The sequence below is a fragment of the Octodon degus genome, unplaced genomic scaffold (genome assembly GCF_000260255.1).
Source record: "Octodon degus isolate 3935 unplaced genomic scaffold, OctDeg1.0 scaffold00067, whole genome shotgun sequence".
NCBI classification, from domain to species: domain Eukaryota; kingdom Metazoa; phylum Chordata; class Mammalia; order Rodentia; family Octodontidae; genus Octodon; species Octodon degus.
This window is the reverse complement of record NW_004524643.1, coordinates 3311321-3327565: the sequence shown is the minus strand read 5'-3', so window position 1 is coordinate 3327565 and position 16245 is coordinate 3311321. Positions and strand designations below refer to the sequence as shown.

At 38.7% G+C, this 16245-nt stretch overlaps 1 protein-coding gene across 1 annotated transcript in view; it reads left to right on the top strand.

Moving 5' to 3' along the window:
- Rnf141 (ring finger protein 141) overlaps window positions 1-16245 on the top strand; it is a 22325-nt gene that overhangs the window by 3647 nt on the left and 2433 nt on the right. The window contains exons 3-4 of the mRNA XM_004634872.2: window positions 7280-7461; window positions 12365-12472. Coding sequence (XP_004634929.1) covers window positions 7280-7461; window positions 12365-12472 — 290 coding nt within the window. The remainder of the gene's footprint in view (window positions 1-7279; window positions 7462-12364; window positions 12473-16245) is intronic.

Here is a 16245-nt window from a genome sequence, read left to right as displayed (position 1 = left end):
AATTTTTTTAGGGAAAAATCATTAAAACCACAAATACTGCACATATAAATACATGTACATTAAATTATCTCAAACTCCCACGATGTAGCAAAAAATCCATGATAAATAATTTAGATTAATATTTGTTGAAAACCCACAAAACAGTGAGTCCGTGAAAGTCGAACCACAAAGTGGTTGTACTACTGTATTGTACTTCAGTCTTTTTTTTGTAGTTTAGTCTTCACATTTTAGATTATTGAATATGTCAGTTCTGTTAAAAATGTAATAGCAGCTGTCATAGAGTATTAGAAAAACCCATCCTCCAATGTGTATATTAGAATAGATAATTCTTAACCTTTTTGAAGCCACAGGCCTTTGAACAAAAACAGAAGCACAAATTTTATTATTCTTTCTATCCCAGTCCCTGTTCTAAAACAAAGAAATATGCAATAAAATCACTCACATGCATATGAACTGTGAGACTTTTGTAAATGCCCTGTACTCCATTCTTAACCAACTCAGAGAACACTTGGTTAGATTATTTTTTCTTCTTTGAATTACAGATTCCATGGATAATCTCAATAGTGTCACATTTCCCTAGTGGATTGTCTACTTCTAGTTTACTCAAAGGGGTAAACACAGGTATTCCAGGCACTAGGAATACAGTAAGTGATAGATAAGACAAATTCCGTGTCCTTGAGGTGTTCCATGTGGTTCAGGTCCCTCACTCCCATCCTCCACATTACTGTAGATTCTGTGTTAGGCTGTGCACCTCTACTTGGTTCATTTAAAGACCTGACAGGGCCAGGGAGATGGCTCAGTAGAATAAGCGCTTGCCTGGCAAGCTCAGGGACCTGCGTTCAATCTCACAGTTCTACTTCAGGCTGCTGAGAGCTGACCTTTTCAAAGCACCACTCATTAGCTCACTGCCCTCCTTAAAATTCCTTAAATTTTTTATTGCCTACAAACTTCCTCACGCTTTAGTGTGGCCTGAAGCCCTCTATGATACGGCTCCAAGCTGTTTGTTTCTGCTTTATTCCCAGTTTCCTTTTTTCCTTCCTATGACAAGGCTTAACTAATGAGGCTGCCACTGTTGCACCTCATCCGTCCGCAGTGGTAACTGTTTCCTCAGTTAGCAGGTCCACTCCTGATGTAACTTGCCATCAGCACCATTTGCTTTCTCCCTAATCAGGAATTCCAGGGGCCATGGATATTAATTCAGTGGTATAAGCACCAGCCTGGCAAGCACGAGATCCTGAGTTCGATCTCAGTACCACACACTAAAAATTAAGAATTCCTGATGTAGATCAGCCTCAAGGATTGGTTCACTTAAAGACCTGACAGGGCCAGGAGATGGCTCAATAGAATAAGCGCTTCCCTGGCAAGCGCAAGGGCCTGAGTTCAATCCCTGGTTCCACAAAAAAAAAAAAAAAAAAGATCTGACAAATCTCTTCTTACCTCATTGATCAGTGTAGGTCACATCCTGTTGGTACACTCATGCTAGCAGAAGGAACCTACTCACCATGAAATTCAGCATTTAAAATAAAATTACTTAGGTTCTTAGCTCCCTAGTAAATAGTAAGCACCTGAGGAGGCAGGGACCATCCTTATATCCTGTCAGCTGAAAATCCAGCGCTTCACACTTGGTAAGATCTTAACATATGTAGGACATAAACAGTATGTTGAAGAAATAGTCTCACATGACAGGTACGATGAAGCGTTCCTTGTGTGTTGATACACTATGTTACCTAAGTAGCATTCACTCTCCACAGTTATTTCATAAAGCTCTCAGCTCACGGAAGAGGCCTGTGTAAATTGTAGAAAGCCATGGGAATAGTCACATTTTTTGGTCCCTTAGTTTTCTTTTGCTTTTTGTTTGATTTTGTTTAGTTGTATTTTAAGACAGGCTGGCCTTGAACTCAAGGTGATCCTCCTGCCTCAGCCTCCCACCACACCTGGCTTCTATTGCTTCTTTCTGATAAACATAGAATAAATTTTTTATTTTATTAATTAGTGAAATTCCTTTTTAAAAATTTTTTTTATTAGTACATTTTATATATACATAGTGATCGCATTCATCATAGGGGAATTGTACCTTGCTTCAAACAATAGTTTCAAGCATTTTTTTTTTTTTTTTTCAAAGTTTTATTGATAAACAGATAGCAATGAGACAGTTTCAAATCATATCGGAAGTACAGTTTCAACAAATAATACACTGCATATATTCTTCTTAGTGGTTTCAAGCATTTTCTTTTTAAAGATTTAAAATTTCTGAATTTAGTTCAACTTATAATACCACATTTCCAAGAAAAATGAGCCTTTGCAAAGACATTTAAATAAAATCATACCAAGATACACAAAAATGAAATTGACCAAAACTTCTTATAAAGAAAAAAATCATTAAAGCATATACATAAAAATATTAGCTATGGAAGAACAAAATAAATAGCATCTTATTCCACATTAGAAAGAAAAAAAAAGGACCAAGGGTGTAAGAAACTAGATTAAAGGACTGAAAGAAAAGATCTGTTCTCTTTGAATTTCATACTTAGCAAACATACCTTTGAAAAGTAAAAGTAAGATTTTCTAGTTATACAAACTTGAAATATTTTAATACCTCCAGAAGTAGCATATAGGAAATAACAAAGAGCATAATTCAAAAGGCAAGAGAAGTTGCAGTATGCTCCTGGATGAACAATAAAGAGCTTTCAATATGATAGTTATGCAGCACTATATAAAAGATATTAGATGAACCCTTATTTAAAGGTCATTGTAGATTTCTATGAAACAGTACCAATCTTATGTTGGGTTATACACGTATTTTTTTCCATTTATGTATGTGTATGTGTGTATAAAAGATAAGGAAGAAGTAATATAAAGTCAACAGAAAATGGAAATAAACTTTTTAAAGTTTCCAATACTAGGAGAAGATATCATACAATGTCTTTTAAATAAATTGTAAGTCAAAGATACAGTATAAAGCTTAGAACAAAAATTAAGATTAAGCAATATTCAGAAAATTAAATGCTAATTAAAAATTAAATGTTTCAAAACAATTGAACTAAGAAAAAGTTTTCATGATAGCAAAGAAAAGTACTAAGAGTAAAACATAAATACTGGAATGGCAAGTAAATGACCAGCACTTCTAACAGTTTGAGGATAGGATATAGCACAGAGTTCTAGTGTGTTGTGGACATGCATAATGACTGTGACAGTTACTGGTGGCTAGGCGTCACTTGTGGAACTGAGCTACAGCTATTTATTTGAAATCCACCCTGTATACTCAGGTGGAATCATGACCCATAGGATGGAAGAGAAGTCCATTTGTAGAGTGTGCTGATGGAAATATTTTGTTGCTGGACACAAAAGAATAACTGAAAGACTACTATTGTATACCTCTTATTCTCCTGTGTTTAATTGTTTGCCATATTTGGTGGGTTCTTTCCATTCTCATTCATGAGGCTGTGATCAATTTGCTCCCTCTCTCAAACCTCATTTAGTAGTCTGTGTAGGCTTGACTTTGTCATCATGAAATTCTTTAGTTGTTCTTTGTCATGGAAGTATTTCACTTCTCCATTATACTTGAAAGAGAGTTTTGCAGGATAGATCAGTCTGGGTTGGAATTTGTTTTCTTGCAAGACTTGAAGTACTTTGCTCCATGCTCTTCTTGACTTGATGGTTTGTGAAGAGAAATCTGCTGTTATTCTAATAGGTTTTCCTTTAAGTGTGATCTGTTTCATTTCTATAGATCTGGCTGCTGTGCTCCACTTCTTTCTGCTACAGCCATTAGAGTTGAACCCTTTGTGTCACTCTGGCAAGATGTTCTGCATCTAAATCAGCTGGGTGGGTCTTGCCTCTACCCTCTTTGCAGGGAGTTCTGCTGAAGGGTTCCTCGCTGGGCCTGGGCTCTGGGTCGTCTCACTCACATGCTGGACCTGGGCTCTGGGTTTATTCAGGATCCTGAGGGCCCCGGGCAGTCTCTTTCACTCACCGAGCCTGCGCTCTGGGTCTATTCAGGATCCGCGGGCCCTCCGTTGTCTCACTCACTCCCCCGGTCTTGGCTCTGGGTCCATTCAGGATCTCGCAGCCGCGGTCGTTGCACTCACTCGCTGGGCCTGCGCTCTCAATGAAATTCCTTTTTACCTCTGTATCTTTAATGACTACATCTAGGTAGAGTTAATGTAAACATCTTCCTTGAAGTAAGATCCTAAGTAGAAAAACAAAATAATTAAAGATAAAAACAATTAGATCTTTCTTTTGTGTATTTTGGGTTTTTGTTTGTTTTTAGATCTACTTGAAAAAAAAATTATTTGGTTTCATTAGATTCTTTTCAAAAGTCTCCCTGGGAAGTCAGGGTTTACATTGAAGCATTGAGTCCAATTTGAAAATCTAACAAGAGAGGGAAAGCTATTTACTTAATTCAAAAATGCTTGTACTTTGCCCTTCTGTATCTACAGTAAGACCTTATCTTGACAGTCTGTATTCTGCTGTGATTATCCTTAAATAAAATTTAGTTTATTTTTATTTATTTGTTTTTAGTTTATTTATTTATTTATTTTATTTTTTTTACTTGCGGAACCAGGGATTGAACTCAGGCCCTTGCACTTGTCAGGGAAGCACTTATTCCACTGAGCCATCTCCCCGGCCCCATTTTTAGTTTATTTTTAAAATAATGTTTAAATGGAGTATTTGAGGGCAGTAGTATTAGAAAAATTAATAGGTTAATTGAAAAATACATACTAAGGTAGTAAGAAACTCCATGAATTATGTATTTTATCATTCTTACATGTAGACTAAAACCATGTAATTGGTGCTTGGTTCTTCTTCTTTTCTCATACTCCATAAGTGAGTCCTGTAGTTTTACCCTCAAAATGTGTTTGGCATTTAATTGGTTCTTAGCATCTGCACTGCGCCCCTGCGCTGTTCCTAGCTTGTGACTGTCGCACCAGGATCATGCCTGTCCCCTCCTACCAGGTCCTCTCACCCCATTTTACGTGTCTGTTCTCAGCCACAACCACCGGTGAATTCCACATCACAATTTGAAATGTGAAGCGGGTAGATCTTCCCACTTCTTGGCCCACAGCCCTCCAGTGAGCCCTAGGTTCTTGGAATAAAAGCCACAGTCATTACTGTAATCAGCAAGGTTGTGTGTATTCCATCCGTGCCTACTCCTTAACCTTGTCTTCCACCACTCTTCCACTCTGGACTCCTTGTGCTCATCACCAGGTCTCCCGGATGATGGTCTTTCCCCCAGATAGCTCTATATTATTTATTCCTGTACTTCTTCCAGTTCTTAAATGTTGTCCTTACTGTAAGGCCTTCCCTGCAGCCCTCCAGTGTTCCTTCTCCCCAAGTGTGTCTTCCCCATAACCTTGATTTTTATCTAACTTCATCAGTATTTGTCTGTCTGTCCTCCTTATCATATAACTGGCATGAGTATAGAGATTTTTGTTTTATATATACTATGTGTGTAGTACCTAGAGCATTGCACTCACTACTGCAACATCTACATTGCGGGTACTTATAAGTTTTTATTGAAGGATCCTATGATTAGACTAATTATAGTTGATAAATTTTACTATTACTAAGCTTTTCTGAACTGTTGCATGATTTCTTCTGTACTGTGTAGTGTCAAAGATACTGTCCCACTTTCCTCGACCATGAAGCCCTGTTCTATAGGCCTCTGCAAGTTCCTATTACTTTTTAATTCTATTCGTTTGTTCTCTGAGTAGTCTCATTGCAAGGAACATTATATAATTTTATCTCAACATAGATCTCACCTTCCCAAAATTTAGTCAACTCTCCGATAGAAATGGTTCTCCCATTTTCACAGTGTGGAACGTGGCTCTTTTGTGTGTGTGTGTGTGTGTGTGTGTGTGGCCAGCTCAGCCCACCAGGGGGCGGGGCTGGCTGGCATGTGGTGCTGGGGGATTGAACCGTGGTCCCTGTGCTTTTTTGCTAAGCTTGTTCTAAGTAGGTGCTTTAGACCACTGAGCCATCTCACCAGCCCCCGTGGCTCATTTTTGATTCTCATTATTATTTTCTTTCACTGCTTCTAGAAATAGCAATAAATAAATAATAACTATAATAATTATTTTAGTTTAAATATTTAAATATTGCTATAATAGTTTTCTTATTTACACTGTTTCTTTTGCATGCTGGGGATTGAACCCAGAGCCTCATGTGTGCTAGGCCAACATTCTCTATGTTGCTCCCTGCATTCCTCACTTATTTCTATTTTCTGACTTTGCCTGTTTATTTGCTCAATGTCCATTTTAATAAATTACCTGGCTTCCATTCCCACAGACCTCTGCACCATCTCTTGTGCTAAAAGGGCCTTTCATATCTCTAATTTTTTTTTTTTTTTTTGATTACTTTGAATTCTTCACCCAGGAATATTTCAGCCTCACCCTACTAGCCTCGGTCATTTCAGAAGAGAGGCATGCCCTACTCCTTAACTACCTGAAGCCAAATGACAGCATTCCTCTGTGGTTGCCCTAAATAACTTTTCACATAGGATTATAAACTGGAAGGGGACAGTTAGTCTATAGGGTCACAGTTTCTAGGCCATTGATGTCACTTTATATTAAATGAGTTTTTGTTACAGTTCAAAATTCAGTCCCTTTTGGTAGCATTTAATTTTATTTCTTTAGAAGTTTTGGTACAAAGTAGAACTTCAGTATATTCCGGAAAGCCTTCCGTTTTTTCAGGTAGAATGCCGTGTGGTTATGGGAGTCAGTCAGGTAAACCCCTTAAGAAATTCTTTAAGAAATTAAAGTAAAAAAATTGTCAAAAGTAATCTCTAAAATTCATTTCTTAACTCTGGGAACGTCACCTAACCTTGTCAACTCTAAATAGGATGATGCATAATTAATCAAGATAAATTTGTCTAAGTTTTTGAGCCCTACAAGTGAAGAATCCATGTTATTTATTTAAACTTGTGCTTTTATTTATTTATTTATTTATTTATTTATTCATTCTGTATTCGGAAAGGGTCTACAGGGTGTTCAGGGTCTCACTGCTAGATCAGACACACAGTGACCCTGCTGTTTGCAACCTCCCAAATGCTGGGATTACAGGCGCACGCCACCACACCCAGTCTCAATTGCAGTCTCAGTGTGCCCCGTGGTGGGGCCAGCACTGCAGGCCTAGGGATAGAACTGCAGGCCCCTGTGCCTATGTGCTTTTTTTTTTTAAAAGGTAATTTATAAATATTGAAAACCTTTTCTAAGATGTATGTCATCTCTAAATGTTTGTGTCATCTCTCACCTCTTTATTTTTATTTTCTTTGTGGTTTTAGATTAACAAAAGCAGTGGCATTGTAGAAGCATCACGGATCATGAATTTGTACCAGTTCATTCAGCTTTATAAAGACATCACAAGTCAAGCAGCAGGAGTGTTGGCTCAGAGCTCCACCTCTGAAGAGCCTGGTGAAAACTCGTCCTCTGTGACGTCCTGCCAGGCTAGCCTTTGGATGGGAAGGTATGCATACGTAATTGCCGTGCTTCTCTTACTTTCCAATACACAGACCATTGAGAGGTCATTCATGTTTTTGCGGTGCTCTGCATGACACCCTAAATCTTTTTCTCAGTGATATTATATACCAGATCAAGTTTTGGATTACTCCATTCTTCCACTTATTTTATAGTGTTGAACTGAAACTAAATTAAATGATTCATGCCAGGTAATATTTCTTTCAGCCTAGTCTCCAGAATCTGCTCTCATACTCTTTACACTTGTCGTTAATGGCCAAGACGATATTAACAATTACCTTTTAGTAGGTGTCTGTGTTCTTAGACACTCAAAGCCTGAAGAAATTAGGTCGGAAGATTAATATTTTTAAATATTGGCTCTAGGACTTGGTAGTCCATTCATAAACCATAGTTGGTTCACATATTGAGTATATTCAGTCACTGGAAGAAAGTAAAATCAGCCAGTTTCTGTGATGGTACTTCTTTGCTCATGCGTAATGGACTGTGTTATGGTTCTAGCTAAACTTTCTTTTTTTACTCTGTTATGCTTTTTGGCATGTGAAAACTTACCTGTTACCATTTGACAATCATGACTGTTTAAACTAGTAAATGCTTCTTTGGGAAAAACATGTCCAAACATGTTGACATCCTGTCTATTGTTATTCTAAATAGACAGCAGATATCTACGTTCAAAAATAGATATTGTTATTGTAAAGTTAAAGTGCTTAATAAGAATTTCTCTTTTATTTCATTTACAGTTGCATTTTCTGGTTCATTCTTAACCATCTGGCTTCCTAACACTATTAGTAGTTAAATTGTATTTTTCATTTGTTTCCTGTTTAATTTTAATATATTTTTAAAGATTTGGGCTTTACAGGTGCTACTGATATGCCAAATGAATGTTAGAACATTGTAGGCAGTGTTTAGGCTTATCTTTATAGTTTTACTCTGTAAAGTTGATCTTTCAGACTAGAATCTGATTTTCTATCTTTTTCTTTTTCCTCTTCAGAATGTTGAATTTTTTTTAAGTGTTTTAAAAATGGGATTGTGTTTACCCATATACATAAGCCACATGGTTGCAAATAAAAATACTTTTGTTGCAATCGTCTTAATGAAGGAGGTGAAGGTGTTACCTTTTCGTGTGCCCCTGACTGAAACTCAGCATATGTTTAGTTAAGGCTGCATCTTGACTTCATATGTTTTTAGTTTATAGTGCTACCCTGATACACTAGTTCATAGAAGAAGACTTTACAAGTCAAAGGGACTCTTAAGGGGCCCTTATGTACTAGAGTTTTATATCTGATCTATAATTGATAATGGTTGGCATTTATTGAGTACTTATAGGATATTAGAATTGGGGTGAGTGTTATACGTGTATAAAGTCAATAAATGTTCTTGGTAACTTCATGCAAATTCAATAATTGGCCAATATAAGATAAAGAAACAGGTTTAGACAAATAAATGCCCTGATTAGAAATTGACTTAGTGAAATCCATTTTAGAGTAGAAGCGCTCTATAGTCTTAAGACTTTCTGGCATGTTGTGTTTAGATCTAAAATGGCCCGCAGAAGTCTTGTGTGTTCAGCAGTGGGGCTTTGGGAAGGTTGTTGAATAATGGGATTGCTAAGCCCAAACACTGATGGCTCGTGGCTGAGTATGCTGTTAGAAGTTGGGGTCCAGTTGGAGGTGGGACCCGAGGCCATTCCCTCATGACAAGAAAGGTGTCTCCATCTCCTCCTCCTCTCTCTCTCGGCTTTCTGCCTGCCATGAGGTGAGCAGGTTTTCTCCGCCAGGCCCTTCCGTCACTGCTTCTGCCTTCATGCCAACCAGCCATGGACTAAATCCTCTAAAAAGCATAAGCTAAAATAGACCTCTTCTCTTTAAGTTGTGGGTGTTGGGTATGTCGTCCCAGCACTGGAGAAATGACTAATATGCAGTGATAGAAAAGAGCAAGCCCAAACAAGGCTGAAACCCAGTAAGGCAAACATTAAGTCCTGTGGCTCCATGTCTAGGGTTGAATATGGTGCTGAGATTTGAATTGTCCATGGGCAGTACTGTCCCTGAGGCCTTGGTGGCTGCAGTGCATATTGCGTCTCTCTTATGCTAGCTTCACTCACAGTCTATGGCTTTCTTTGTCACATAGTTGTCATGCCTGCCATTTACAACTTTCTGGGCTATCCACTGCACCTTCAGCTTCATTCTGTTTCAGGTACCCACCTCTCAGGCACATTGCCAGTCCTCCTACACTTTCCTTTGAAATCTGGGTAGAAACCTCAACAACCCCACAAGCGCTTGCCTTCTGCATGCCTGAACAACCCAGCGTCACAAGGACAAGACCTGCTGTAGCTCAAGCCATACTCAGGCCCTCTTGGATCATACCTGTGGTGACCTCTCTGCCTGGGTGCCACAGCTTAGTGAAATGAGTCCTGGGAACCAATTCCCTAGATGGCCCTTCCTGAGCAGTAGGCCCAGGATTGCTATTCTCAAATGAAAAGTTTATACATTTGCACCCTTTGAGCAACAGTTGGTGTGGTCCTGCTGATTTCTAAAATGGCTTCAAGGCATCTTTCTCCTTATCCCTGTTAAAAGTATGTGATAATCTCTTCACAAAGTTATTTGGCTGTAAGTTTACATATGCTTGTTTGGGGGCCAAATTTGAAGGTTTTTTTGCTTCCAGTTTTTGTTATAAATTCGACTAAAAGCAGCCAGCAGTACGTATGCCGCAACCTGAAATTTCCTTTGCCAGGTTAGTCACCGAATAAAGGAAATTTCCTAATGCCAGGTTAGTTAATGACTAAAGGAAATTAGTCATTTCCTTTTCAATTAGTTCATCACCTTTAAACTCAGTCAGTGTCCCTCAGAGTATTAAGACATAGGAAGAATGTTGGCAGTTTTTTTGTCAGCAACATGTATGACCTCTAGTCCAAGTACCGGTAGAATCCTTGTGCCAACTGAAACCTGAGCCTGGTTTTCACTGTCCTCATTTACATTATCATTCTCGACTTCTAAACTCTGACCACAATCACACATTAGGCTCTGCTTACAGCATGCTGGGGCCTCTCTAGCCCACATCTGCAGACCTTTCCAAACTCCCAGTTAGCCTGAAAAACTCCTGCACCGTATGATGAAGTACTGTCATAGCAGCCCGGTTCTGGTACCAGTGTTGTATATTGGTCAGCTTCTCATTGCTGTGAGCAAAGCACCCAATACACACAACCCAAGGAAGGAAGGATTTATTTGATTTGCAGATCCAGAGAGTTCAATCTGTGGTGGCCGGCAAGGCAGGAACGCGCAGTAGAAGTGCATGGTAGAGCAACACTGCTCACTTCATGTTGGCCAGGGAGAGAGCGGTACCCAGCCAGAAATCTCCTAATCCTGTCGGGTTGACAGTTAAGATGAACAGACATGCCTCTGTCCTTCATTGTACACCCTCAGCCAGCTTTCCTGAGGTATTGTTTCCTTTCTCTTCATTAAACGCTGATTCTAGTTTGTTTGTCAGAGCGAGATCACATTTACTTTTGGCATTCAGGGATCAGATGTCTCCACTCTTGGTCTTTTCTTTCAGTCTCCTGCCCCACTCCCCAGCATGTGGTTCTCCTGGCTACACCTACACAGTTACATACACATTCCTTTGCCCTACCTCCACAGCTCTGTCATTTTTCTTTCTCATCTTTCTAACAGGTTTGAAAAATACTCCTTTTTACTTAGTGCTCACTACATGAAATACACATTTGACCTTTATGTTGTTATATGCTCAGGTCAGTACATTTTAAAGTGCTATTACAGTGTCTTACATGCAGAGCTGTAAGTATAATAAAGAATGAAAAGTATCTTTCTTCCTTTTTTTGGAACTGGGGATTGAACTCAGGCCCTTGTGCTTGCCAGGCAAGCATTTATTCTACTGAGCTATCTCCCTGGCCTCAATATCTTTCTCTTGTCAGATATTGCCCTTACCCTTAAGACACTTTCAATCTAGTAGCTGTACTTTGAAATATTTGATTTGTAGATCCAGAGAGTTCTGGATCTGCAAATCAAACATATTTGAAATATGTTTTTGTATAATTACAAAAGTAATAGTGCTTCCAAAGGAAAACCTTTAAAAATAGTGGAAAAGCACAAAAGATAAAAAAAATTAAAAATTATTTCAAGAAATGTTTATTGAGACTAGGACAAAGATTTTATTTTCAAAGAACTGCAGTTTTTACATCATTTGATTGAGGTAAATGTTGATTTTGGAGGCAGAAAGAAAATAGATGTTTTAAGCTGAGGTAGAGATTAATGTTTACTAAATAAAGAAGATAATCAATCCTAGGACACGAACCATGCGCAGGGGCACCTGGCTCACTGGGGGACTCTGAGTGGTAGCTGGAGAAGGTTCGATATTGCTTTTTTTCTCAAAAAGATGAAAGCGCTGCTTGGGAACAGACTTAGCTTCCTAACCCTTCTGTGTTTCCCACACGGCCTGATACTTAAAGCTGTCCTGTTCTTTGGAACCCACTGTCAGTTTCAGCATTGTAAGGCCCTGATGCAAGGTCTGTACTTTAGACCATATTCACACTGTATCCCGAACTGTGATAAATTATATTATGGTTGAGTCATTTATATAAATTTAGTATGTTTAAGTTTGGCCGAGTAATTTCCAGAAAAAGCCAAACATTTTCAGCTTTTGCCCATATTTTAACAATCACAGGACTTATCTTTTACCCAGTCTTCATGAAATTTATGCTCATTAGTACCTCTTCCCTAATACAGTTCCTCTCCCTAAAAGATGTTAATTTTAGTTTGATGTTAACTTTGTGCACCCGTCGTATTATGCTTTATATTATGGATGTTTAGTAATGTATTTTAAGACAATGAGGTAGAAAGCCTAAGCACAGAGACCGCCATTGTTCCAGCTCTGTGCTCACACTGCAGGGTGAAGCAGCTGACCGAGGAGGAGGAGTGCTGCATCTGCATGGACGGGCGGGCTGACCTCATCCTGCCTTGTGCTCACAGCTTCTGCCAGAAGTGTATTGATAAGTGGTAAGTTACGTGCTGCCCTCAGGAGAAGCCGAAGCTGAGTGGGACGGTGTGTGTGAAAAATTTTGAGAAGTACAGAATGTTAGGGTTAGGTTCAAAAGACGTGTTTGCTTTGGTACTCTGATTCTTATGACATGCGTCCTACTGATTAAATCTTTTTTATTTTTATGCCTAAAATTTAAAAGATATGGAGAGTATAACTTGGTTTTGATACTTTCCTTGTAAGATTTATGCCTGATTTGAATCTAGAATGAGATACTTTTTTCTTTTTTCTCATTTTCATATTTATTCTCTGTGTTTATAAAGAATAAATCTTTGAATATTGGATCTAGGGGACATTTTAGATGGCTGATTAAGCTCAATGTTTTACAAAATAAAAATTGACAGGAATGCATAGTTAGGATAAACTATGTCTGAGGTACAATTTCATTTATTTATGTATTCTTCATTTATTTATTTGCGGTACTGGGGATTGAACTCTTGCCTTCTCAGCAGGGTGCATCCTTAGCCCTTTTGATTTTTGAGACAGGGTCATCACAGCAGGCCTGTAGGACAGTCAGCTGTTAGCCCGTTGGTGCACACCCATACAGGCCATCATACTCAAGATAATGAACAGAGCCACTGCCCCAGATTACCTTGTGCCCCATTATAAAGCCTCCTCCCCACTCTTTCACGTCCCCACCTAGTTCTCTGGCAGGTGATCTTTCAGTTCTTAAAAATACTTTTTAGTTTCTAGAATTTTCATAATTGGAATCATAAAGGGGAGGGAAGTGTCTGGCTTTCTTCATTCCTTGTAATTGAGATTTAGCCAATTGTAGTTAGGGATAAGTTTCAAAAGTTCCTATAAAGGTTGCTGGACAGGTATATTTATGGACATATATTTTTATTTTGAGGATAGTAAATACCTAGAAATCAAATGGCTAAGTCATATAAGAGGTGTGTGTATTAATATTTTAAGAAGTTGCCATTTTCCAAAATAGTCCTGCCTTTTTAAACTACCATCAGCACTGCATGAGACTTCCAGTTGTTCACATCTTTGTCAGTATTTGATGCGGTCAGTCTAATTTTAGCCATTCTAATTGCTATGTAGTACTATCTCATCGTGGGCCTCTCTACTGACAGAAAAAGTTCAGCAGCTTTCTGTGTGCTAATTCACTGTCTGAGCATCTTCTTTCAAGTGTCCATTCAAGTCTTTGCTCCATTATTGGGAATTTTAATCATTCTTTGTATATATTCTTGATACTTGTGCTGTATTGGCTTCAATATCTGATTTGCAAGTATTTTCTCCCACTCTGGCTTGGCTTTTCTTCTCTTGAGGATATCTTCCAAAGAGCAGAAATCTTTAATTCTGATGAGATCCAATTTATGAATTCATGATTCACAGATAATTATTTTAGTGTAATATCTATCAATTCTGATTCAAGGATACAAAAGATACCATTGTCCCCTAAAAGGTTTCTAATTTTTTGGTTCTACATTTAGGTCTGTGGTCCCTTTGAGTTGGTTTCTGTTTTCTTCACTGACTTGTCTGCCCCTCTGCTGGAAATCAGCTGTCCAAGTGTGGGTCTGTTTTTAGAGTTGTCTGCTTCCTTGCCAGTGTCATGCTACCATGATGAGGATTGTGCTTAGTCACTTTTCTCCTTGCTTAGACAAAATACCCGCTGTCCTAAGGTAAAGAAGAAAAGGCTTATGGTAGCTCAAAGTTTGTAGAGGTTTCAGTCCATGGTCAGTGTTATGGTTTGTGTGTGTTCCCTCCCCCCACAAAGCCTCATGCAGTTATTGAGGTGCAGTTCTAGAGTTGGTGATTAATTTATGATCCAAAGCTAAAATTATGGGTTTGAGTACTGCTGGGATTATGGGTCTGAGTGCTGCTGGGATTGTGGGTGTGAGTGCTACACGCAGCATGGGACAGATAGCCTGAATGTAACATAAAAGAGGCAGACTTCCTCTCTATGGCCGTTGTTTTGCTATTACTCCTCCATTTTGCTTTCTGCTCTTTGCTGCCACCATGAAAGGTTGCTTTCTGCCATGTGCCACTCTGCCTTGGAGCCAGCCAGGTATGCTAAATAAACCTTTCTTCCTTCATTTTGGATGTCAGGTATTTTGTCCCAGCAGTGAGTGAAGAGTAATGAGACAGTCAGTGTGCTCCAAGCAGGGTGACCTGGTAGGGAGCATCACAGAGGAAAAATGGTCCATGGCAAAGCAGGGACGCAGAAAGCAGCAAGCGACTGCAGCAGCGCTCTCTTGTCTCTTATATTTCATTCATGCCACCTACCCTTAGGAAATCATACAGAATTAAAGGAGAAATGATTCATTTTAGCTCACAGCTTGTGGAAGTTTCAGTCCCAAGTCGGGGCAGCATGGCAAGGGAGCATCACAGAGGAGACACAGTTCATGGTGTAGCAGGCCACGAGCCTCAGGCTTGATGCCACCTATACCCAGGATGGGACTTCCTGTCATCCATGCCCCAACCAGACCAAGCCATCACTGGGCTAATTTAGTTATCACACACCTAGATCCAGCTGCCTCTGAAAAGCCCCAGCTAAAAGCACGTCAAGGTGCAAACCACACCGACTTCTTAGCAATATTGTGTGTTCTTGTAGTATATTTCTCCATTTTGTAGGTCCTTAATATCGCTAAGCAGTTTTTGTAGCTTTCAGTGTTGCACATCTGTGATGAGTTTGCCTCCACATGTTTCATGGTTTCACGGTTCTCAAATGGTTTTGCTTCAGGCTTTCTGGTGTTACCAGGTAACGTGTTTTGTGTATCAGTCTTGCATCCTACCCTCTTACTCAGCTCATCTGTTAGTTCTGTAGCTTTTTAGAGATTTGTTAGAGTCTTCCAGACTGAACTGCTTTTTAAAGATTTTTTTTTTGCTACTGCAAATTGCTAGACTGACAGTATTTTCTCTTCTAGTGCTTTAATAATGTTGTGCCACTTCTTCCTTACATTGTTTTCCTTTATCTGTCCCCCTAATATTTCTCTGGAGGTAATAAGTCTTTTTTTTCCTCTGGCCACTTTTAGAATTTTATCTTTTCATTTGTTTTAGCAGTTCAGTGTACCTTTAAAGTTGTTTCTTTCTTTCTTTTTTTTTTTTTTTTTTTGGCAGAACTGGGGATTGAACTCAGACCCTTGCACTTGCCAGGGAAGCACTTATTCCACTGAGCCATCTCCCTGGCCCCTAAAATTGTTTCTTTTGTTTTATTTTCTCATGTTTTTTGTGCTTTGAGTAGATTGAGCTCCTTAGATTTGTAGATTTATAGCATCAGTATTGGAAATTTTTCAGCTTTCATTTTCTTGAAATTGTGTACCGTTTTCTCTCCCTTCTCCTTCTGGATTCCTGTCACTGTACATTAGACCTCTTGAGCTTACGTTTCATAATGAGCAGCTATGTCTTTCCAAATTCACTAAACTTGTTCTTCGTAGTATCTAATTTACCATTAATCCCATTCAGTATAATTTTACTTACCTTAGGTCTTTTTGTTTTCCTTTCTACAAGTTTGAATGTTTAATATTTTCTCTGTCCTAAGTGATATAATTGATCTTTCCTCTACTATTTTGAATGTATGGAGTATTACAATTGGAATGATTTTATCTACTATAGCTGATAATTCTAGTATGTGTCTCAGTTCTGGGTTGTTCTGATTGATTGATCTCTTCATTGTAGATTATATTTTTCTGTTATTTCTTTATATCCCTTGTAGTTTTTGATTGGATGCCAGCCAGATACTGTGAATTTTATCTGTTTTAGGTACTAGATATTTTTGCATTACTAA